The sequence below is a fragment of the Anopheles coustani genome, chromosome 2 (assembly GCF_943734705.1).
Source record: "Anopheles coustani chromosome 2, idAnoCousDA_361_x.2, whole genome shotgun sequence".
In the NCBI taxonomy this organism is placed as follows: domain Eukaryota; kingdom Metazoa; phylum Arthropoda; class Insecta; order Diptera; family Culicidae; genus Anopheles; species Anopheles coustani.
In genome coordinates, this window is record NC_071289.1 from 10,754,374 (window position 1) to 10,776,775 (window position 22,402).

General features: G+C 48.3%; 2 protein-coding genes across 2 annotated transcripts in view; both read left to right on the forward strand.

Moving 5' to 3' along the window:
* LOC131266433 (uncharacterized) overlaps positions 1-15,684 on the forward strand; it is a 48,666-nt gene extending 32,982 nt beyond the window's left edge. The window contains exons 3-7 of the mRNA XM_058268952.1: positions 12,849-13,453; positions 13,521-13,549; positions 13,592-13,754; positions 13,820-13,995; positions 14,284-15,684. Of these exons, the coding sequence (XP_058124935.1) occupies positions 12,849-13,453; positions 13,521-13,549; positions 13,592-13,754; positions 13,820-13,995; positions 14,284-14,312 (1,002 nt within the window). The 3' untranslated portion in view covers positions 14,313-15,684. The remainder of the gene's footprint in view (positions 1-12,848; positions 13,454-13,520; positions 13,550-13,591; positions 13,755-13,819; positions 13,996-14,283) is intronic.
* A 4,610-nt stretch (positions 15,685-20,294) lies between these two features.
* LOC131262146 (apical junction component 1 homolog) lies at positions 20,295-21,653 on the forward strand. The gene has a single exon (XM_058264074.1). The coding sequence runs from the start codon at positions 20,295-20,297 to the stop codon at positions 21,651-21,653; it is 1,359 nt and encodes a 452-aa protein (XP_058120057.1).
* Positions 21,654-22,402: the final 749 nt, after the last annotated feature.

Sequence of the window (22,402 nt, forward strand, 5' to 3'; positions counted from 1 at the left end):
TGGATTGTAGAGCACCTTGTTTACTGCCTGCGTGCAATGGTTGAGACATTTTCCTTTGAATTTATGGTCAGTAAAGTTCGCGAAGATGCGACTCCAGTAGATTTATTATTTTTATGTTCTACAATTATGCTTAATGAAAAAGGCCTTAGAGCTTTTCATCTAACTTTTCGTGCAATCGACACCGATGTTGCGAAAGTGGAGTCGTTGCGTTGTAGGTGAGTTTTGGGGTTGACTTATGTTTTGAAAACACAATGGGCACAATGCGCACTTGTCCAAGGTACTGAACTGATTTAATTTTTGTTTGCAAACACACAAACGGCACACACATTTTTTTTTGGCAATTGGTAGAGAATTTAGTGGCAGTTAAAATTTTCGAAACCGAAATCTCTATTGTTCATAGAAACAGAAGGTTTCATGTTTTTCAGGCAGAAATGTTTTTTGTTTTCCAAACACATAGTTCACATCGCCATTGCTGCGATTGATATCATAGGATCGCAGTAAATATTTATAGTCCGTCATACAAAAAACAAAAGGTAGAACTGACCGCCACAAAGCCTGCTGCATGGCGCTGCACCATAATTGATGGTGTCTCTGTGCATTTCCCAGGGGTCATAAAACTTTCAGCTATTCCGTCGGAGCCCAATCGCCCAGCTCGGGGGTTCGTTGTGGCACATTATTTTTTTCTCCCATCGGAAGGCACATGAAGGCGTTTCATTTATCTTCACACGACCCTCGGTCTGCGGTCTGGAGTGGCCTGCACTTTTATTACCTTTAAATTATGCATGGATCCAGCGTGAGAGCTTCGCCCAAACCACGGCTTGGGCTGCTCCTGTGTTCGGTGACGGGAGGGAGAAAAAAAAAACACAAGCGACGATGTCCCAAACCTGTGGCCTGATTGATATCTTCCTGCAGAGACGGCAGGGTCGATCGAGTTCCAGCGATTAATGATGCCACCCTGTTGTTTAATTTACGCTACCGCTAATGATGGGCCCGGCCGGATGGAAAGTGGAACCAGTTGCATAAAAAGGTTGAAACTCTGGAAGAAAATACCCATGACCTCACGGAAGAAAAGGGGTCGCGCCAAGAGGAAATTGATTGCGCTCTTGTGCAAGAGTATGCTGCAGTTCGATTATAATGGTGGTTCAGTTTTTTCCGTGGCATTTGTGTTCAATTACTCCAAGTGTCACGTACTAGGTCAAGTAACTGCGGTAGAACTTTATGAAACTTCACTTCCGTCACCCACCGAAGACGAATACGAAAGGGAAGTTGTTGGTTTAAAGATTAAATCACCTGCGCCGCACAGATGCAAAGTAAATAATGTTATTTAATTCCACTCCTTAAGGAAATGTGTATGTGTATGGTAACGTTTTTCCGCTTCCGCTTCGGGGTAGGGAAAGCTCACCCACCTCGGGGCACCATAATCGTGTAAAAGTTCTACTAAAGTTGCATAAATCCTCGCATCCCAAACCAGTGCTCCACCCTTCGGTAACCTTCTTCGCTGCGACTGACGTTGTCTGTTGACATTGGCTTTGATGCTACCACAAAGAACCTGCTCGTGGAAAACCCCCGGACTGGCTGGAGCGTGAGGGGAAAACGGAACGCTGCAGACGCGACAGACTCCACGTCGTCGGAACCATTTGTCTGTACTTCCGTGCGCACGAACACAGCACGGCTTCAAAGATCGGCCTGTTTACGGCCATCGGTCCTGTTTGCATTGGGGAAAACGGGTTTTCCCCACCCTGGGACGCTTGGATGGTGGAACTCGTAGGTTCTACAGTCCTTCGGTGCACGCTTGCGCCGTGGAAAACTAGGTTAGCGGGACGCGTTCCCTTTCGTGTGTGAGGGGAATTTGGCAACTCGGGCACTCACCACCGACGCACAGATCTGTGTCAAAAGGCTCGACCGGTGATAAAGGTTTGCTGTTGTGTAGTACACAATGCCTCGATGGAGCTCTTGAAAAGGAGCAGCATATAGGGGAGCAGTGTCAGTTTGACAGGACACTGTTTTAGTAGACAGTTTTGGGGTCGCGTGGTGCCATCTGGCGGGAGGAAGCTTAATGGAATTTAACCTTTAATTAAAAAGACATATTTAGCTCTATTGAATTTAATTAATAGGTTTTAGAAACTTCTTAAAAGAGTTGGCAAATTATCATGAAGTTCTCCTTAATTATTACACCATTTAAAAATATGAACAACAACTCCATGCTGTTGTTTTTCCTTTTTGGATCCTGAAAGCTTCCAGTGAAAGCTCTCGATGAAAGCTCGCGGTTCGAAATCCTTCGGAGCACTCGGGATTAGTTGGCGTTGTTGTGACGTATGTCAGGGCTTTTCGAATCCAGTGCCCCCCATTTTTGGTTGCTGGCGTCAAAAGTACACACCCCCCAAAACGGGCCACACACACACATACAAAGGGAGGTCAGGAGAAATAAATTATATGCCAGCCCAGTGACAGCTGCTGGAGTGAGTGCTGAGTCAATGTCAAACGTACCGCGGAGGAATACAACGCAGGACTTCTGCTGGGCGAGAGAGAAAAAATCGCGAAAACCTCCAGTTGAATCCAGTGAGAGTACGGTCGAAAGCGTGCGAAGGCTCGACCACCTCCACGACTACGGCATATCCTTTGCTTACGACGGCCAAAACGTTCTCCGTACGCCCGCTCTGGCGCCGGCAAAGGAACATCGCAGGCGCTCTCACGAGTATTGGGGCCTCGCTTTTTTTTCTTAGCTTCTTACTCGCCTGCTTGTTGGCTTCCCTTGTGGTTCTTTTTTTCCCTTTTCGCCGTTGTGCGCCTCCACCGCCGTGTAGTCACTTTTTCCTCGAGGTCATTCAAACGTCACGAGTCGTCGTCCGTGAGTGGAAGTGGCCTTTCAGCAGCCGCCATCGCTGCCAGTCGTACAGTGGGCCCGTAGTTCTTCGCCATCGTCGTACGGTGGTGTGGCCGTGTGTTTCCGTTCGCGAGTGTGCTTTTCGCGGGGTCCAGGACTGCGTTCAGTGGGGGGGCCCTCCGGCCAGCAGGAAAATATGTGAACTGGTTTTTGTCTACGACCCTCAGGCTGGTGCTCCCTAGTGCGGTTGTGCAACCTACGGCTGCCAGTGAAAGTCTTACCCTTCCACCCCCCCCTCGCAGAACGACCAAAGGACACCCCAAACTGCTCCCAAACCACAGCACGAGCGAAATTGGTTCCGTCTGTTCCGATGTCTCTACTATTTCTTCCACTGTTCCGTTGATTCTGATTCCACTATTTCTGCAACTCCTTTCTCTTCCAACCAAGCCTTCAACTACACGCCATTTTTCTCATCGTCGATTTATGATTTGCCAGTGTATAACCTTTTCATTAGGATCACTTTTGCCGTAAGAGGTAAATTTTCCTTTACATCTTCCCCCAGTTCGCTGTAATCTCTCCCTCTCTCTCAAGGACTTTCGTTCGACACTTGCTTGTTTCGTTTTGCGTTTGATATTTCCCACCACTCGCTTTTCGCTATTTAGCAATACTTGTCTATCCGTTAATGTGATGTTATGAAGAGGACTCCTTCCGTTCAACTAAGTTCTACCAGCTGCCGAGAGGACTGCAAGTCACGCGTACCAATCGGTATTGTATTCCCATTGCTCTTAAAGTCCTTTGGCGACTTCTTTCCGTTACTACTGATTGACCGATTCACCCCCGCGGGGCGGTTCTACTACGTTTCCCACTTTTCTTCGTATTTTTCATGCACTTTTCCTCCCTCTCTCCCTCGCTCGTCTCTACTACCATCATCGTCCCATCGTTTTGCTTGTGTGTGGAAAAATAAGCGGGCCCAACTTTCAAGAAGAAGGCGTACGATACAGCGTTTTTGGTGAAGTTGTTGTGAAAAGTCGGGAAGAGCTCACGTGAGGCGTGAGTGAAGATAAAAAAGAATTCAGTACCGGGGCTGTAAACGTTTGTGGTAGCAAGAGGAGCCAAAGGATGCAGTGAAGGTGATGCACTCGGTCGAAACTGGAAATCCTTTACAGTGCGATAGGGCGAACGAAACCGTCGAAGTAGTCCATCAACCGAACGACGATGCCAGTTGCTAGGCTGCCTTTGTGTCAAAGTCGTCCTGCGGGCGAAGAGCGGTCCATCGTAGCAATCGCGAAACGTCATCGAAGCATGTTCGCCCGATACCGATAACTGAGATACGCGTCTCGCGCGTGTGCGCTCTCGAGTGTGTTTGTGGGCGTGCGTGTGTGCTCTGGTGTTTGTGTGAAAGTGTGTGTGTGTGTTTGTATGTGTGTGCGTTTGTGTGAAAGGACAGTGAAAAAGAGGGAGAGAGAGAGGGAGAGCGCAAGAGAAAAAGGCAGTTGTGTGAGACGTCCTTCTGAGGATATCTAGTATTTCCACCGGATACTCCGACGCACACCAAAGCACGCTCAGCTGTCACGCGTGACGACGTCTACCACGACCAGGAAAGTCCTCCGGACGACGGCACGTTGCTGAAGGATCCCCCCCCTCACCCGTTTGCCTCCACACACCCCTCGAAAGCTTCGCCATCAGACGAACCTCTCCGGCTGAGGGCGGGAGGTGGTAGGCGGCGGGAAGGATGATTAGTTCAAACATCAAACAAGAGGTAGTGTGCTATTTTTAGATGAACACCTTCTCTTCGCTTCCGGTGCTATCGATGGCGCACCTGCAGCGGCCTCGAGAAAAGCCACTGCAAAGTTGGAAATGATTTACGTGCTCCCGGAAGCGGAACAGGAACGCGCAACAGGAAGCCTCTAGTGTGCGGCTCCGTACGTACGTGTGTCTATGTGTGACCAGGGGTTTCCTTTCCCTACGTGGCACTGGTGTAAACAAACAGAACGGTTCTGCTTCCAACGTTCCAAACGTTGGCCCGAAATGCACACAAACGCAGCCCCCAGTGCAGCTCCGGTGGCCTTTTAGGTTCACCCGTTATGTAACGTAAACGAACGGACGGACGAATAAACGATGCAACGAATAATCTAGCCCGAACAGCAGGGGTGAAGCAAAAACAAAGCAACCATTGAGAAGGGAACATTAACCGCCATCACGTGTGGTTGGGTTTGCGCGCGCCGTAATAGATCATGCTCCGCACAACATGCTTTTCCGTGGTGGCCACCACCAACCCGTGCTCGCTTTCATGGGCTGTTGAAATGAGTTTGCTTTTTACTTCTTCCATTGGTTTTTCTTCGAAGGAAAGGAAGATGGAAAACGTCCTCATTTCGCCTGATCTTAATAGCTTGCTCGATTACTTCATGATGGTACCTAAATTTGATGCCCTGAATCGAGGTTTGTCATTTTTTAGAAGGTGTTATTAGACAGAAGAATCACACTCTTGAGTCAGCTAATTCAAATCTTCTTTTATTTCTTTTTCTTAAAAAAAAAGTTGAACAAAAATGTTTAAGTCTAAAACCTTTTTTCTATTATATATTTTTATATCAGTTAAAATTAAATAAAATATATTACCTATGAAACACAACAGCTACGGTTGGAAACTTATCCCCACTAAGTAAGAAACACCTAAAAGTTTCTAGATTTTTGTATAATTGTCTATCATAAATCTTAGTACTATCCACCAAAACAAACAAGACCTTTCCAACGGAATGTTCTAAAAGATTGAAGAACAATACTTTACATGATTGATCGGTTCATCTAATTCCAACTAAAATCACAACGAGAAACTATTCTGATGGTCATCCGTGCCACGCTTCCAACGTCTTTCAACGAATTCTTGGCGATCGCTAGCGTGATTCGGAGCACTTGTAATCGTTTATGCAACCATCCGGCTGCATTTTCCCCGAACCGGGTGGAACCCCAAAGGGATGAAGCCGGTCGCAAAAGGGGGGGTTGCTCTATGCCGACGAACCTCGGTTCAGCTTGCGTGTGTTGCGCCCGGTCGTGTACGTCACCTTTTTCGGCGTCGAAGAAGCGAGCACGCCAAGATGAGCGCGCGTGTTTCGCGTGTAATTAATAAATCATCCCCCTTAATCGTTGGGCGGTGGGTTGGTAGAGAAGGTGGTTGAAGGTTTTCCACCCGGCACCCGGGGGGCGGGGAAAACTCGGTCGGTTACGTGATTGCCCGCGTGGTTTTCTTCACGCCCGTCTAGTTTGCTTTTGGCGCATTGTTGAATAATGTTTCCGAACCGATCAATGATATCTGTCTTCGAAGGGCTTTGGGTTTTGGGTTTGGGTTGTTTTTTTCTCAGTTGCGTTGCAGTGAAAGTTGCTAAAGTTGAAAATGTTCAGAGCCAAACAGTACCGGCGTCAACCGTTACACAATGGAGTTGGCTAGTTTTCTTTAATTCAAGCGGGTTCTTCGTTGCACAATTGACCAATTTTCACTTTCTACTTCTGTAAAATGTACCCTTGATGTTTTGCTGGGTTCATTGCAATGGAAATTCGAGTCATAAATATGCCACAACCCTTGGTTCGACCCTTTTCTATCCAATTCTCGAATGCAATTGTATCGTCCATGCTCTCACCCTTTGACACGCAGGGCCCGGATTACATAAATCGGAAGGCGAAACATCGTCCGGGTTGTTCTTTTCCGTGTATGCGTTCACGACGGCCAACTAATGCTTAAGCGAGCGTGTGTAAACCACGTCTCTTGGTGTGGCACGGAAGCAAAAAAAAACCCCCATCAGCGTGAAGAAAACTCCCGGACGGATGTTTGACGCCAGACTGTTTACAACGCCCAACTTTCGGGGGATGCCTTTTTTTTCCCAGTGTGGACCTCCATCGTTGCGGTTGGCAATGGGGCGGAATTCTTGGTATTTCCCGCCCGGCCGGCCCCGACGCCGCCGTTGTTTGTAAATAATTTATGCTGGACCGTACAGTAATGAAGTTAATGTAGGATTTTTCCTTTCCGTTCTCGTGTGCAATATGCTTTGCGGTACCAAAACGAGCTAATGTTTACGTTTCGATTTTCTCTCTCTCTCTTGTTTCGTTTTAGGTGAGTACCGCGGTTTTGCAAAGGCTGGAACGATCGAGTGTGACGAGCCCAATCTGTAGTAAAACTGTCGGAGGAAACAAAAATTGTGTGGTAAAAGTATTATCGAATCCGCAAGTGTCGGTTTTGTCCAGGAAAATTTAACTGCCGGTTCAGTGTAGCGCCAGAAAAGCAAGACCCGAGGTTGACGACTTGCCCAAAGGAACAAACCAATCCCCACAGCGGGTCTCTTTATTCAATCGCTCCGGGGAATCTGCACATTACAATCTCTCTACCCCTGGAGGGTTTCTTTTCCGTTGCTGCCATAAAAACGCACCATAAACTATAACCCGGGCTCAAGTGGTGCGTTCCCGATGGAAAAACAGGCGTGCTTTTCCCCCTTTAAGGGCACTCCTTTACCAGTGACGTAAGCAAGCTTCTTACCCCGCGGGATACACCCGATGTCCTGGATCACCGGGTTCTACCCGACTCTGGAACACTGGAGTCGCCACAAAACCCGAGGTACATTAAAATGGAAAACGACTGCCAACCGGAACGATCGGCCGGGCGCCGTCCAAAAGAGCAGACGCTGGAAAAGTCTCGGGCCATCCTTCTGTCGTCCCGGTTCTTGTAGTTTTTTTTTCTCGCTCAGTTTTTGTCAATAGAAACAAAAATAGTAGCAACAGCAAAGGGTAATGTGCGCCCCGTAGGCCGGGCCTGCTGGTAATGGCTTGGGAAAGCAAACGCGCAAAGCATCGCTGCTCGGCTGCGACTTCTGTAAACAGAGGAAAATGTGTCAGACCTAATGAGCAAACCCATTGTCGGTGGAAAACAATGGCGGAATCTGGTGCACATATGTTTCACAACATCCATGAGGTCCGCTTTTGCCAAGTTGCTGCTGGATGCTGGAGGATGATCACCCGACGAGTTGTTGTGTGTTTTATTTATTTTTTCCGACGCCGCTGGAAGATGGAAAATTATACGCCCCTGAGGTACATTTAAATTACATCGTGAACATTTACAGCCCGCCCGCCCGCCCGTTCGAGCCAGCCAGCCAGCCAGGTGGACGTTTAAATGGACGGCCATGTCAAACTGTCACGCTGGTCGGCCGGAAAGTTTCCCTTCGGCTTCAGCTGTTTTTCCCCCTGTATCGTGCGGAAGGTGTTGCACACAAATTGGACACGAGCCGTTGCGAGCGTACGATAATCAAGAATAATATAATTTCACTCGACACCCGAATGCGGAGCAGATCGGGTTTTACATGTACGTCATATACATAGGACGACAAGACGGCCGGATGGAGAGCGTGTTTACAACTCCCCTGTATATCGGCGGATCCTCCGAGGCGCAGGACACCGAGGCAATTTGCGAGTAATTTGTTTCGAGCTGCGAAGCCATGATGCTTTTGATGGTGCCCTCCGAAATGTACCGAGATATATACATTGCGTGTTAGTGTTCGAGATTGTAGTCACGGGGTTTTTGTTTTTGCTCCCTTTTTGCTTATGCGACAGAATGTCTGGCGAACTACTGATGGCGCACTAGCGTCGGAGCGTGGTATACGCCATGTTTTGCGACGTTGTTGCAGAACCAACATCGTCCTTTATGGAAAAAGAACTAAACCGATGCGTTCGCTTCTAGGTTCTTTCCAGAAACGACTCCCTGAGTCTTTCCAGACGGTTTATTACGATGCTTTCGACTCACTGGTGCATTCTGCTGTTCAGAGTGTGCGTTTCTCTCTACCTTTTCCTTCTTTTTTAACGCCACTCGTACCATAAACCGATGGATCACGTCACACTATAATGTCCACGGGAACGTCCATCCGGGAAAGCATTTACACTTCACCCAAGTGGACGTGCAACAACCGACCGAAAGCAGTAAAAAGTCGAATATCGATCGATGGATGGGGCCTGCACGCACCCATCGGAAGGCTCATGGAATGTCCTAGTTTCCCCGATGCTTTTCCCTTTCGTTTTTTTTTGTTTTGCTCACAATCAATCCAATCGTCCGATCGGCGAACCTTTTTTTCACGCCGGATCGGCCCAAGATGATACGACCACCTTGCTGCACCTTATCAATCCGTTGTTCTGTGGAGGGCCGAAGGGAAAAATGGTTCCGGGGTGGATCCGTGATGGATCGCTTCGTTTAAACCGTTGACCTTTCCGGCGGCCATATTGATGGGGAACCGGTGCGATCGATCGTGGACTGATTTATGTTTCGGTTTTCGGTAAAAAAAATATGGCAAATTGGTTGATTTATTGTTTGACCTGGTTTGGGCACCGATTTTCGACCATATGCCGAATTGACACGTAGCAACTATGGCTTTTGTTGACTAATTTTCATGTCGAATCGGTTTTCCTTTCCTCGTTCCTACAAACTTAAATATTTGTTTATTATGTTCGATAACCACGAAGCTATTTTCAATCTAAAAGAGATAAAGAAAGTGGTCATTAAAGGGGAAAATTGTTCCCAATCGAGGACACCCTAAATAGCGTGTACAATAATATTTATAAAATAAGGCAAAACAAATGTTACCGCTTTGGAAAATAAAATCTCACCAAAAAAGATTCTAAAGCAGATGAATTAAATTAAATTATTGACAAGGCAAAGTGAAAAGGTTGCAGTGAAGCACCGAAATTCAATATGGGTAAAGGAAAGTCATAATTTCAAAAATTCACATTGAAATGAAAGCGAGCAATCCAACCTCCAAAGTAGTCAATTCTGTAACTAGAGGCCTCAGGTAATCATTGAGTTGAAATTTAACATTTGAATACCCTACCTGAGAGCTAATTCTTGGTAAACTCCTCTGTGTAGAATTAAATAAGTTGGGTAAGGTTTGGAACTGTAATTTGTAACGAAAATGGTTGGTGCTATTACCTGATTTGGAAAACTACCCGTGTGTTTAGAATTCTTATGTCCAAGAGAAAAAATCCCTACGCAGGTACGCAGGGTGGTAGGGTAGTGACCCACACTTACCTGCATGGTTTGGAAACTCCAAATTAGTCGCTTTCCTCACGAACTGCGAGCACCCGAACGGCTCAGTAATCGTTCGCAAGCCAAACGTGCAACTGCAATGCGTCAAGCAGGCACTGATTTCCAAAATTAAAGTGAAATTTCGAACCAACGAAACGTCGAAGAGGAGGAGTACCCTTTCCGATAACAATTGGCCATAATTATTCGCGATTTTAGAAGAAACACACACACTCCAAAAAGGAACGCCAGGCGTTTGTGGAACATTCCGGTGAAAGTTCGGTTTTCGGTGGTGAAAAACAAATCGTGTGCGGCGTTGAACTTTGCGTGTGGAAAGAGGCACGAAAATTGTACAGTGATACTGATGGCCTCGGCACGTCTAGCCTGCAGCGTTCGGATGGAGGAGAGCAAATTGGACGAGATGATTGACGAGAACAGCAGCTACTACATCGACACGAACTCGTTCAGCGCGGCCGACTTCGATCGGTTCATCAACTCGCTGGAAGAGTCGTACACCGTGCACCTTCGGCCGGAATCGAAAGCGACGGAGCAGCGTGAGGAGGAAGATGATTATGATGAGGAAGAGTACGGTACCTATCAGTCGCTATCGCAGTACGCCGGGACGGAGGCGTTGGTCAGCAGTTACGGTGGTACGCCGTCCAGCGTGTCGTCGTTGAGCTCCTTGGAATCGCTGGCCGAGCTGGACGCGCCGCACAACACCCGACTGCAAGGGACGTCGTCCCTCGTGAAGCGCAACAGTTTCCTCAACATCTTCCAGTACTTCGACCAAGACGTCACTCTCGATCGGGATCTGCTGGAGGAAGATGGCACCTCGGAGGAGTCCGGCAGCTATTCGTCGGTGGAGCCGATCGTAGAGAAGCCGAAGAAGAGCAACAAATTGGTGCTGCGAGAGTGGGACACGAATGTGGAGCGCGCGAAGGAAGTGCGACCTCCGGCTGGCCGCGATCTGGAGCGGCGGCACGTTGGCCGGCTCAACGAGCGGCTGCTGAGAGTGTTCGAAAGTGAGGCTCCGTGCCCAAACAACAGCCTCCCGGTTTGGGGACGTCGCGGGACCGACGGTGGAAAGGCGAACATCACGGCAGGCGCGAAAGTACCGCTGGTGCCGCATCACCGTAATGCGCTCGGGAAAAAGTTGGCCACCGGTGGGAAGCGGCAGAATCAAGATGAAGCCACCAAGAAGACGACAAACCGGCCGGTGGCGAACGTGGTGCGTGCGTGCGACGCGTCAGAAGCGCACCGGCAGGTGAACCACGCGGACTCGGTGGTGAAGATCGTGAACGCGGCCCCCAAGATCCAGCAAGTGTTGAGCAAAGCCAGCGCACCCAGCCAGCGCAATCTGAAGGACACGAGCGGAACGGGGCCGGAGCGGGACAAGTGCTACGTGCGGAACATCAACGATCTGTTCCTGCAGTACCGAAGCCGGGAGCGGTCGGAGCATGGGACGCGGAACGACTTCAACCAGCACGTCCGCGAGGCGATCGAGCAGATAGAGAAGCTCGAGGAGAGCCACGTCCGGTCGGTTCTGGGGAAGCATGCGTTCGATGTCGTCGTGGTAAACAAAACCGACCCGGAACCAAGCGTCATCAGCAGTGCAGAGTGCCCTGCGCAGGTTGAATCTGTCACGCCCGAGGCTCACAGTGAGATGACGGTCGAGGTCGAACCTCAGAAGCCATCCGCCCTCGACATGCACTACCGGCTACGGCATGACACCTACCGGCTTCAGATGAACCGGCTGATCGAGACGGAGCAATTTGTGCGGATGAGCGGACCGGACCGAAGTCGCCTCTACCTGCTCGACACCATCTTCAACCGGTCGCACCTGAGCCTCATCCACACCGTGCTCGCGTTGCTGCAGGAGAACATCGGCAAAGGCGACCAAGTCCTGCTGGAGGCCAGCATCAACGGGCCGGTGCCGAGCGCGGTCAGCAACCGCTTCGTCGACACCATCGCCGGCGGATGCTACCGGATCGACGCCATGACCACCAACGCGACCGGCGACAACTGCGTCGAGCTGGAGGTGCTGGCCGTCGACGAACCGACCGGGCGGATGCTGAAGATCACGGTCGAGTTCGTGATCGACGTCGCCGACAAGCTGACCTGCGTGCGCTCCCGCAAGGTGAACAACGTCGACGAGTTCCACTTCGTGGTGCGCATGGTGTTCGAGGTAAATAGCAAACGGTTCCACTGCGGACCGCTCTTCCGCGAGCAGCTGCGGCGTGTGTCCGACTTTGTGAAGACGTGCAAGTGTGCCGCGATCGAAGCTGTCCGGGCGTTTCCCGTCCCGAAGCGCAACAGTTACCGCAGGTGGTGGCATTTGCTGAACAGTAAAATCATCTAACCGTTGGGTGTTTTAGTTTCGTACACCCTTACGCTCTTTTGTACATAGCGACCGACAGTATTCAATTGTAAATAGCGCCATTTTAGTAGTAGTATAAAATAAAAAGATTTCAAACTAAACAACAACGCTGGTGTTCCTTTATTTTTCCTCCCCAAGGGTTCGTACAGTTCGTTGTTGTCGAGGTTTGATCTCTTTCTTTTGGATGGTATGACATTCCAAACCACCAGCACACTCGAAAGTCAAGTTGGTTGTCAAAATGGGAATGATGAGATGATCTTATTAATCTACATCGCAAGGCCTCATCATCTGAAGAGAACATGTGGGTATCTTCCCGGGCGGCATTATCTTCCATCCAGTTGGTTCTGCTTCGTTTCAATCAATTTATACTCATGAAGCGATTCTGTATGGCATATTAGAGGGGAGGGGTTGTGTGTGTGTGTTTCTCCAACCGTGCTAGATTGCATTTGACTTTTGCTCTGAATTGAATTTAAACGAGAGAAGTGGAGGCCAGTTAAAGTAAACTAATTTACTTATTGGTTCTGTCATTCATCACTCCAAAGGAAGTCGGAAAATTCTTTCGAATGTCTACTAATTTCGCTCCCTCTCGTCTTCTTTTTTAGCCTCCGGAGAACGAGCTGCAGAAGTCGCACGAAACGGGCACCAACCTGAGCGAACATCAGCTGCGCGTGCAGGCGTCCCTGCAGCGGCTGAACATCCCCGACTGGTACAAGCAATACTCCGGCAAGGACGGGCCGGCCGGCCAGGTGACCGGCTCGCCGGCCTCGAACACCCCCGGTGCACCGGGCGCCGGCGCCGGCGGCGGCATTCTGCGGAAGCGCAACAGCGACGTCGGCCGCTGGACCGGGCTGAGCTCGAAGACCACTTCGCTCAGCTCGCTCGGATCGCACCGGTCGGACCGTAGTCCGGTGATGCTGAGTCCCTCCGCACACAGTCACCACGGTCAGACCGGGTTCTCGCGGTGGTCCACGTCGCACCTGAACTCGAACCAGACGTCGCCGAGCGTATCGACGCGCGGCTCGTTCACCCGGGGCGGCCTCAACGCGAGCGTCATCTCCGGCTACTCGACCGCGTCCACCACGACCGGCGCGGGTGTCAATAGCGGCCCCGGCGGCGGTCCCAGCACCATCCGGAACTCCTTCCGACAGCCCTACCTGGGCTGGAGAAGCCAAGAAAAGCTGTCCCAGCCGAGGACACCAGCGGAAAGGTAGTGCACTCTAGTCGATCTCCCACGCTTTGGACGCCATTTGACTGACCCTATGTTCTTTTTGCAGACTGGCATCATCACTTTTGCAGCAACAGGGCAACAGCAACAAACAGAAGGAACAGCACCAACAGCTGAAAGAGCAGCAGAAGGGCAACCGGCAGCACCAACAGCAGAAGGAGGAGTCCGTCGTGACACCAGAGATTCAATCATCCATCATAGAAGTAACGTCAGCGATTGTACATTATGTAAATGACCAAACAAATCGACACTCACGCAGTAGATCCACTAGTCCAAGCCAAAGGTACGACCGATCGCACCCCACTCGACTCCGCAGCAACCAAATCAACTCTCGATCTCCCGTTTTAGATGTTGGCTAGAAAGTTCATTTGTTGGCACCCGGCCTCTCGACTCCCCGCAAACGCCGATGATCGAGAATAGTTCCGTTCTAGGATCCAGCCACCAGAAGCAGCATCAGCAGCAGCAACAGCAGCAACAAACGGCCGGTGACCACTATCGGTTTAACGCCGGGATGAATGGCGTCGGTGAGTCGACCCTGATCTAGAACTTGTGCTCGTATCTTGTGTTTTATTCCTGCCCCGCCCAACACCCACCTTCGGTTCACCTTTGTCTATGTCGCTCTTCGGTACGAACTTACGTTGCGTTACGTTTTGTATATGATTTGTGTTTTTTTTTTCTTCTATGTATCACCCATTAAGCGTCATTATCACCCTCGTCGTACTCTACATACCACTACACAAGTGCTATTAATATTATATGACATTCTTCTTTTTTTTGTTATGTTCACTCACCGTCCGTTGCCTCGAGAGCAGTGTGTTGTGAATTCGATGATCTTTACTGACGGACCGATTCGAAAAAAAACCGATGTAAAAACCGCGCGTGTAGAAAAACCGGGGTGACGAGTTTTGTATTTTTTGTTTTCTCCGTTCGAGCGACCCCCCTTTATAGGTCCATATTTGGCTCTATTGTTAGGTTTTAGATTGTAATCTTTGTACGACATATACAAAATCGAGCGAGAGACACGGGGGACGAGCGATCCCCGAATGGGAGGAAAAAGCTAAATAAGGAAACAAATCCTTTCAAATGCTGTCTATTAGTTCTATTAGATAAGTGAGCTTTAGCGGCTCAGCGACCAAGAAACTGAAGGTGCACTCTCTACAATTCGGTCAGTTTGCGGTTCTTGCCGTCCATTGTCCAATAGTTTCGGTTATGTGTTTTTTTTTTAACTTTTTAGTTGCTTGCAAATTCGAATTCCAGTTTTGAGACACAGTATATAGAGAAAACGAGGAAAAAGGGAGCGCAAAGCAAGAGAAACTAATCGTGTTTCACTTTTACCATTCAGAGATCAGTGTTTTTGGAGAAAGATTTTTTGAAAAAGAAACCAAACTAAAGCAGTACAATAATACAGCGGATAATCTTATACCTATTGCTATTGCAATATCGGTTCGTGAGACACGTTTACTCTCCGGCAAGCAAAAGCAGACGGCGCAACGGTTAGCGAGTGAGGAAGCGAACAACTACCGAAGTGTTGTTTGAACGTAATGAAGAGCAGAATTTTTGTCTGCATACGAAACGCATTTTGTCCCCGACGGTTAAGGCACGGTACGGTTTGTTTTGCAAGTATTGTATTTTTTACGAAAAACATAGCCATTGTAAAAAGGAATATTTATCAGGCAGCGGAAAAAAATTGTCCACCAAAATCGAACGAAAACTTACGGAACACTGGCAAGCTAGTTGGGGAGGGCGCGTATCCCCTTACGGTTCTTGTTTGATGTAAAGTGATTGGTCCAAAATAGATTAACTACACTCGAAAGCAAAAGACACTGGAAGCGCCGAAACGGGAAATTATTGCACCGGCACCGACACCGAAACCGCAAACGTGTATTGCAGGGAACGAAATGCCACCGATCACCTCCTCTTATTTAAAATTTACATTAAATTAAGGAGTGTTTTGATTTGCGGCGTTAGGTACACGCAAAGGTACGACAACTTCAGGATCAATTCAGGACTCTCCAAAAAGTCCATCTTGAGCAACGACGACGCGGTGATGCGAAGCAAAGGACAGGAAACGTGTAGTTGCCGTAGCCTCCGCTGCGTTGCACATTGGCGCTAGTGGTGTTTGCGTGGGTGGTGCGTTGGATGCAAGATTGTACGCCATCGTCACGCGCGTGCTTTGATTTTGTGATAAATTTTAAGGTGCCTCAAAATTGCAACGATATTAATCTTTTCTTCTCGAGTTGTTTCTTCAATGATTTTTACTCAAAAATAATTTTTCTCTGAAATTTTTTTCTTTCCTGCAAGGGATTCAAATCCGTTTTTTTGTTTGACAGTGCCAACATTAAGTTAGGTTTCGCTTGAGGTGCTTATCTTTTTCCTTCGAATTTTATTTAGTATCAAACACAGTAGAAAAACTTTCCCCAACAAGAAGGACGAGGAATTCTATCACAATAACATACAAACAAAACATAATGCTACACAAGTAGCAAAGCATATCTTCGTTAAATTTTCAATGGAGCAAAACATAATAGTGACAACACTCCACATACTCTCTGACGCGCTCTTTTCTAACGTTTTTTTTTTTTTTGGAATACGCGATGATAGAACGAACCGAGTAGTGCGGTTTTAATGTAGTCCACGATGGAAGTAACGAACACGATCGAACGACGACGAAACCTGTGTAACTGTAGATGCTTTCTTTTGTTTAGTTTGATCAAACAAGTAGCGATTACACACAAGTGCAAACGATACGAAACGACACCTTTGTTTTGTTTGGGCTTTTAGTTGATAAGTTTTAACTTGTATAACTTTCATCGTATGATAATTATTATTATTTAAACTTTGGATAGTTTGTAAAAGTATTATTATCGTTTACAATAAACAAAAACCTTTTCAGCTGCAATATATCCATGATAAAGAGAACGCGGTGCTGTTTTGTTTATTTAGTGTTATGGTTTCTTCCTGCTTCCCCAAAATCCATCGGTTTTACGTTTCGTTAATTGATTCTTGATCATATGTTGAAGGTTTCTGTACACGTTTTCTTTTTTGTTTTGTTTTTAGCTCAGTTATGCGTGGTTTACATAACAGTTCGTTGGCATGAAGACTTTCTTAATGTTGGTTCTGTAGCGTGTGTGAATATTTTGCTTTTATTCCATCGATGAACATAGCCTCTCCATTGGTTTACCTGCAAAGTGATGGTGCAAAGTGCTGTAAATATAAAAATGTAAATCCAATGGGAAAACGAGTGCGGTTTCGAATAGTTCACGTGGCAAATGTTGAACCTATCGTCGGGATATGCTGAACGTTACATTCAGCTCTCTTTCTTCCTCCCTTTGCTTCGTTTGCGCTTTTGTCATCAAGTTTCTTTCTTTCAGTTACAATCATCCAACGCTTGGTGAAAGCATTCGTTTCTGTTTTCTTCACGCAACCTCTAAATAACGTCGCCCTTTGGCGCAATACTTAAAACAAGGATTTACACTGAGCTGCCATCCCGCCGGAACGATCCGTTCCACCCCGCACACACGTTTTGAAGTGATCCGTTTTGCATTTTTCCAATGTTTTCTCTTTTTTCTTTTCTTTCTCTGTCTCTTTCCCGCGGGTGGTTTGCGCGAAAAAACGGATGTCGTGATGTCGATGATGTTGGGTCGTTGGCGTTGGTGTTTTGTCACACTTACACACACACTTACACACCTACACACGCACACACACTATACGTAACTCTAATCCACTAACCCGCCCGACTGATCAATCCACTAACCCAATCCACATCGCACGCGATCGGTCGCAAAATAAAACACGCAGGGTCGGCAACGGGGGCGGCCGCAGTTCCGACGTTCTCGCTTCCGCCCGAGCACCAGTCGCCCGGATCGGCCACCCTCGAGGATGTGCTCGCCTCGTTGCTCGGCTTGCCGGCCGACTCCCACAGGTCCTCAGGTATGAACCTGTAAGTTTTACTCCAATACATACCGGAACAAAGCAAAAACCTCAAAGAAAACAAAAAAAGAACATTTCGCCCTCCAACTACTCCAACTACTGCCACTCCGTGTGCTCCGTGCGCCGTATGTCGATGGTCTATGCTATATAGTCTAGTGGCTTCCGGTGGGGCCAAAAACATCAAAACCGCCCCCGAAGCCAAACTAGTTGAATGCCGTGTTCGATGTTTTCCGATCCGACCCCTACTAGAGCTCGCTCTTTCTGTTTCTATTCTTCGGAATTCTTTGCTTTGCGAATCGAACCGGTTCTCGGATCCGGGTTTTTGTTTTTTCTCAGTCCAGTGTTACACGTTGCTAGTGTGTTTGCTTGTGTGTTTGTTTCTCGTTGCTTTCCCTCTCGAAACGGCTCCATTGTTCCGTTTGCAAGTTTTTAAGCTCTTTACCTTAAACTATTTCCCAACTCAATCAATTTGCAAGTTCGAATTTAATAACGCTTACGTTCGAGTTTGGATATTTAACGTGCCTTTTCAAAGTGCTTTCCCATTCGCTCTGCTCAAGAAAAACGGGTTCCGGAACTGGCTTGTTGCGCATTCGTTTCGTGTTTTTTGCTTAGCCCGGTGTCTTCTCTGCTTGTGTCTTGTTTATTCGTTAACCGTGGTTTTTATTCTTACCCGTGTGTTCTTATGTACTGCCTGCCTGCCATTAGACCTTTCCGAAAACGTTTTGTGTACTAAAAAGACTATCCCACTTGTGTGTCCTTTAAGGGAATATACTTCCATGAAAAAATGTTGGTTGTTTCGTTGGATAGTTTTAAGTGTGAATGGGTTACTTTGAAACACTAGCGAGTTGTTACCCCTAAAGTTGGACGCTCACGGCGACTAAAGGATTTGTGTTTGTGCGGTTACTTCCATTACATAATCTAACTTGTTTTATTGTACTTTTTTTCATTCTCTTCTGTTTGTTTTACCTCTGGGTATGTGTGTGTGTTGTGTTGTGTTTCAACTTTATAACCGTCCCACGGACGAAACGTAGCAGTTAGCAGAAAGTGCGATAATGTGCGTTGTCGAAATGGCGGCGTGTTTTAGGGTGGCCAGGGAGGGGCCTCTCTCCCGACCCAGCGCTAGTTTGTGTTAGTTGCGGTTTGCCTTAGTTTCGAGCCACCAGCCGCTCCGTAAAGCCCCGTAGAGCAAACCTTTAGAGCCGCCCCAAAAGCCGCCCGTCAGCGCCGGTTTGCGAAGCCAAACACGTGAACAGTACGTATCGATAAATTATAGATGACTTACATGAAATACCAGCTAAATATTGTCGAAACGAGCATTTCATTTCCATCGTAACCTTCCAACTAACCCCTGAACCAAGCCGAAGCAGGTGGAATGAAAAATTCCTGCCCGCGAAGAAAATCTGCCTATACTGTGTCTGTAAACGGAAATGTGTTTTTGAGAGGAAAATTAATTGAACGAATTAATTTGTTTTAATTCCCTTTTTTGTATTTTGTTTCTGCAATTGGTATGTTATGTATATTTTTGTTAATTTTCTTTTTACTCGTACTGATAAGATTAATTTTGGTAATTTTCAAAATTTATGGTTTGAACTTTCATTAATTTTGTTAAACCTTCTGAAGAAACCTTCCTGCCACTACGCGACAAGTAGAGAGCCATTTTGGTTTTGTATTTTCATATCAGTTTTTTTCTCTTGTGTGCATTTGTGTGTCTGTCCTAGTACATCAACTCCATAGTTAGTATCAAGCAAGTGTAGTCCTTTACAATACCATTGTTTCTAGCTAGATGCTTGAATTTTATTTGTTACTATTAACTTTCATTCCATGCCCTGTATCGGTGTTGTTTACTTTAGCAAAAGCGTTTGGTGAGAAATTTAACAAAACGGATCGTTAAAAACTGAGGTTTGACATGCCGGAAAAAAGCGTTTGAAAATCAAAACACCAGGCGCCTCCATAACATCATCAAGTACCATGCGCCTCCATCGTGAGCTCGTGAGGGGAATAATTATCAAATATCCAGTTTATGTAGGATAGAACTTTAAAATAAATTAAAAATCATAAAAGTTGACGTAAATATCAAATGCATAATTCAAATAAGTTGTTTTCCAATTAGTAAAAGTATTCTAATGTTCCATTACAATCGTCTGGATGTAAAGGTTTCGTGCAATTGTTTGTGCAAAATATAAAACTGTTGTGTATTTTAAGCTACGATAATGAGGATTTAACAGAACTACATCAATAAATGTTCTACAAAATTTGCCACACACTAATTAGCATAAGCTAAAGGCCCATTTAGATTGATTTTAATCACCTTGAGAATCACTGTCCGTACTTCAACCGCGTGCTTACTTGGATGTGAGGAGTTAGAATTTGTTCCTTTGGCAAATTTTTCGCCTAAACCATTTTCAATTTCTCACTAAACGCTTGATTGATAGAATGTATGAAATTGTTTGAATGTTTTTCGACTGTGAAACGATCGATTGCATCGGACAAGCCTAACAAAAATACGTCGCTTTCATGTTACGCTCTTTGCTTTCTTTCTCTTTCTCTCGCTCTTCTCGTGTCCTGTGCTGCGCTTCCGTCGTTTTCCTTCTTACGAAAATAAATCCATCTCTTTTACCAACCCTCTCCTTCCATTCCTTTTCCTTCCCTTTTCCTATGCTACCATTGTGTGCGTGTGTGTGTGTTTTGTACGCGCAATACGGTGTGTCCGATATCCCCTTCCCTGTAAACGCTTGTGTTTGTCGATATGCAACCTATCCCTACCTCACCTCGTTGTTACGCTTCCTCGTTCCGGGCCACTCGGTTGGCTGCGGGTTTTATTTCTTTTCGTAACGTGCTCCAAACTCCCCGTACAACTCACCCTCCTTCGCCGTGTGGCTAACCGCCGTGTCTCATGCCAACAGCAGCAGCAGCGGCGGCGGCGGCGGCCAACAGCACTAACCACACGCTGCAGATCGAGCCGGTGGTGGCGAGGCGTCGCAGTGAGGGCGACGCGGCGACCCGGAAGCGCAACGACAGCGGCGGCTCGGTGGCCATCAGCAGCATCACGACGACAAGCGGCAGCACGAACCAGAGTGGCGGTGGTGGTCGGGATCTACTCAGCGCATCGCTGGATTCGCGCATCGCCCGACGCGTCTCGCTCGACTCGGCGGAAGCGGCCGGCCACGGGGGCCATGGGGCGCACGGGGGCCACGGTGGGGGCGCCGGCGGGGGCCAGCTGCTGAAGTGCCGCAACCCGCGGTGCGACGCGTCGGCCACGCTGGCGGAGGCGCGCCGGAGCTACAAGAGCTGCCACAACTGCTCCCATCTGTACTGCTCGCGGGAGTGCCGGCGGGCGCACTGGGAGCGGCACCGGAAGGCTTGCCTGCACTCGCGGGTGTCCGCCCTGTGCCGGCTGGTGCTGTCGACGTGCAAGGACGACGCGGACTCGCTGCGCCACCTGAGCGCGCTCGCCCGCCGGGGCTACTTGTCGCAGGGGCGAGGTGTTGTTAGAATACTGTTCCGCAGCCCGGAGGCGGCCGACTCGTTCATCAAGCAGGGCTTCCAGTGCCTGGGCGAGGTGTCGTACGTGCGCTGGCCGGACCTGCTGCCGGCCGAGATGGGCCCGGAGCTCTACTCGGAGCTGCTGAAGCTCGCCACCGAGTACAAGCCCGACTCCAAGATGCTGCTGTACGTGGCGATCTGCGTGGTGTCGGAGGCGCCGGGCAGCGCGACGGCCGGCGCGGTCAAGTGGGAGCGCCAGCTGGTGTCGCGCTGCGCCAAGCTCAAGCTCTGCCGCTCCGTCGTGGGCGAGCTGGGCTCGGGTGGGACGGGGGGAGCGGGGGCGGGCACGGGGACGGGCCCCACCGGAGGTGGAGGGGGGGTTAGCGAGGGCCGGCGCAAGGACACGGTGGGCGACGTGCTGGTGCTGGCCTTCAACATTCTCGCCCAGACGACGCCGAAGGCGCGCGAGCAGGTGTCGCGGAACATACAGGCGGTGCTGCGGCAGCGGGGGGTGCACCTGCGGAAGCACTACCCGGAGGTGTCGCAGCGGTTGGCCACCTTTGTCGAGGGCTCCACCGACCGCTTCCTGCCGGTGACGCTGCACCCGCGCGACGCCGTCAGTGGCCGGTCGTTCGTGTGCATCATCATGCCCAACTACGGCGACTCCGATCGCGTCCAGTTCCCGGTGTCGGAGAACAGCGACGATCGCGTCATCACCATCGACGTGGGGGCCTCCGATCTGGGCGACGATCTCACTAGCAAACTTTAAACATTCCCTTTTTCCTCCGTTTTGCACACTCGGATGACAGGTAAGTACAGTAGGGTCAACATAGACAGCGGCTCCCGACGGTCAAGGGCCACAAGAGGAGACAGATCGGTTGCTTAGAGAACCTACGTTGTAGGCCTTTGGTAGCGTCTTTTCAAACAAAGTTCTTAACTCTAGAAGCTTCTCTATATTCATTTTTAGTTGGAGAACCGCTTGAGAAGACTTTGTAAGCTACATTGGTCATCTTACTTTACACAAGTTGTCCCGAAGCCTTCTTCTCAAGGCATAAATTCTAAACTAAGGAGAGCGATGCCTTCAGGTCTCCTACTGGATCTTCTCTCCTCATCATGCAGGCTGATTTCCTTATAGAGCCTCGTGTCAATTCCATCAACAGTCAAAGATACTTTCATGTTTAAAGTTTTTAAAGTCTCATATATCTCTCATAAAATTGTGTTCGACATATTGTTCTCGCAGATGTGGGTTAATGAGTAACTTTTGGAAAATTCCTCCACATTTTGAAACAGTTATGTCGAGCAACCTTGAGAGGTAGGATACAGCATTCTTCAGGTCTCCTTTTTGCCTATTTTTAACCTAACCTGATAAGATCCTGATCTAATGTCTGAAGTCAGGGTTATCTAACCTAGTTCAATACTTGATAAGTATAAACAATAGTTTGATTTATCGATTGGACCTTACAAACATGTCTATTGTAAGACTCTTTAAAACCATATTCATCGTGTGTGCAAAACCGA

What these genes read in the sequence shown, in the direction of transcription:
- LOC131262146 (XM_058264074.1), top strand. Translation starts at nt 20,295, where the DNA reads ATGCCAACAGCAGCAGCAGCGGCGGCGGCGGCGGCCAACAGCACTAAC.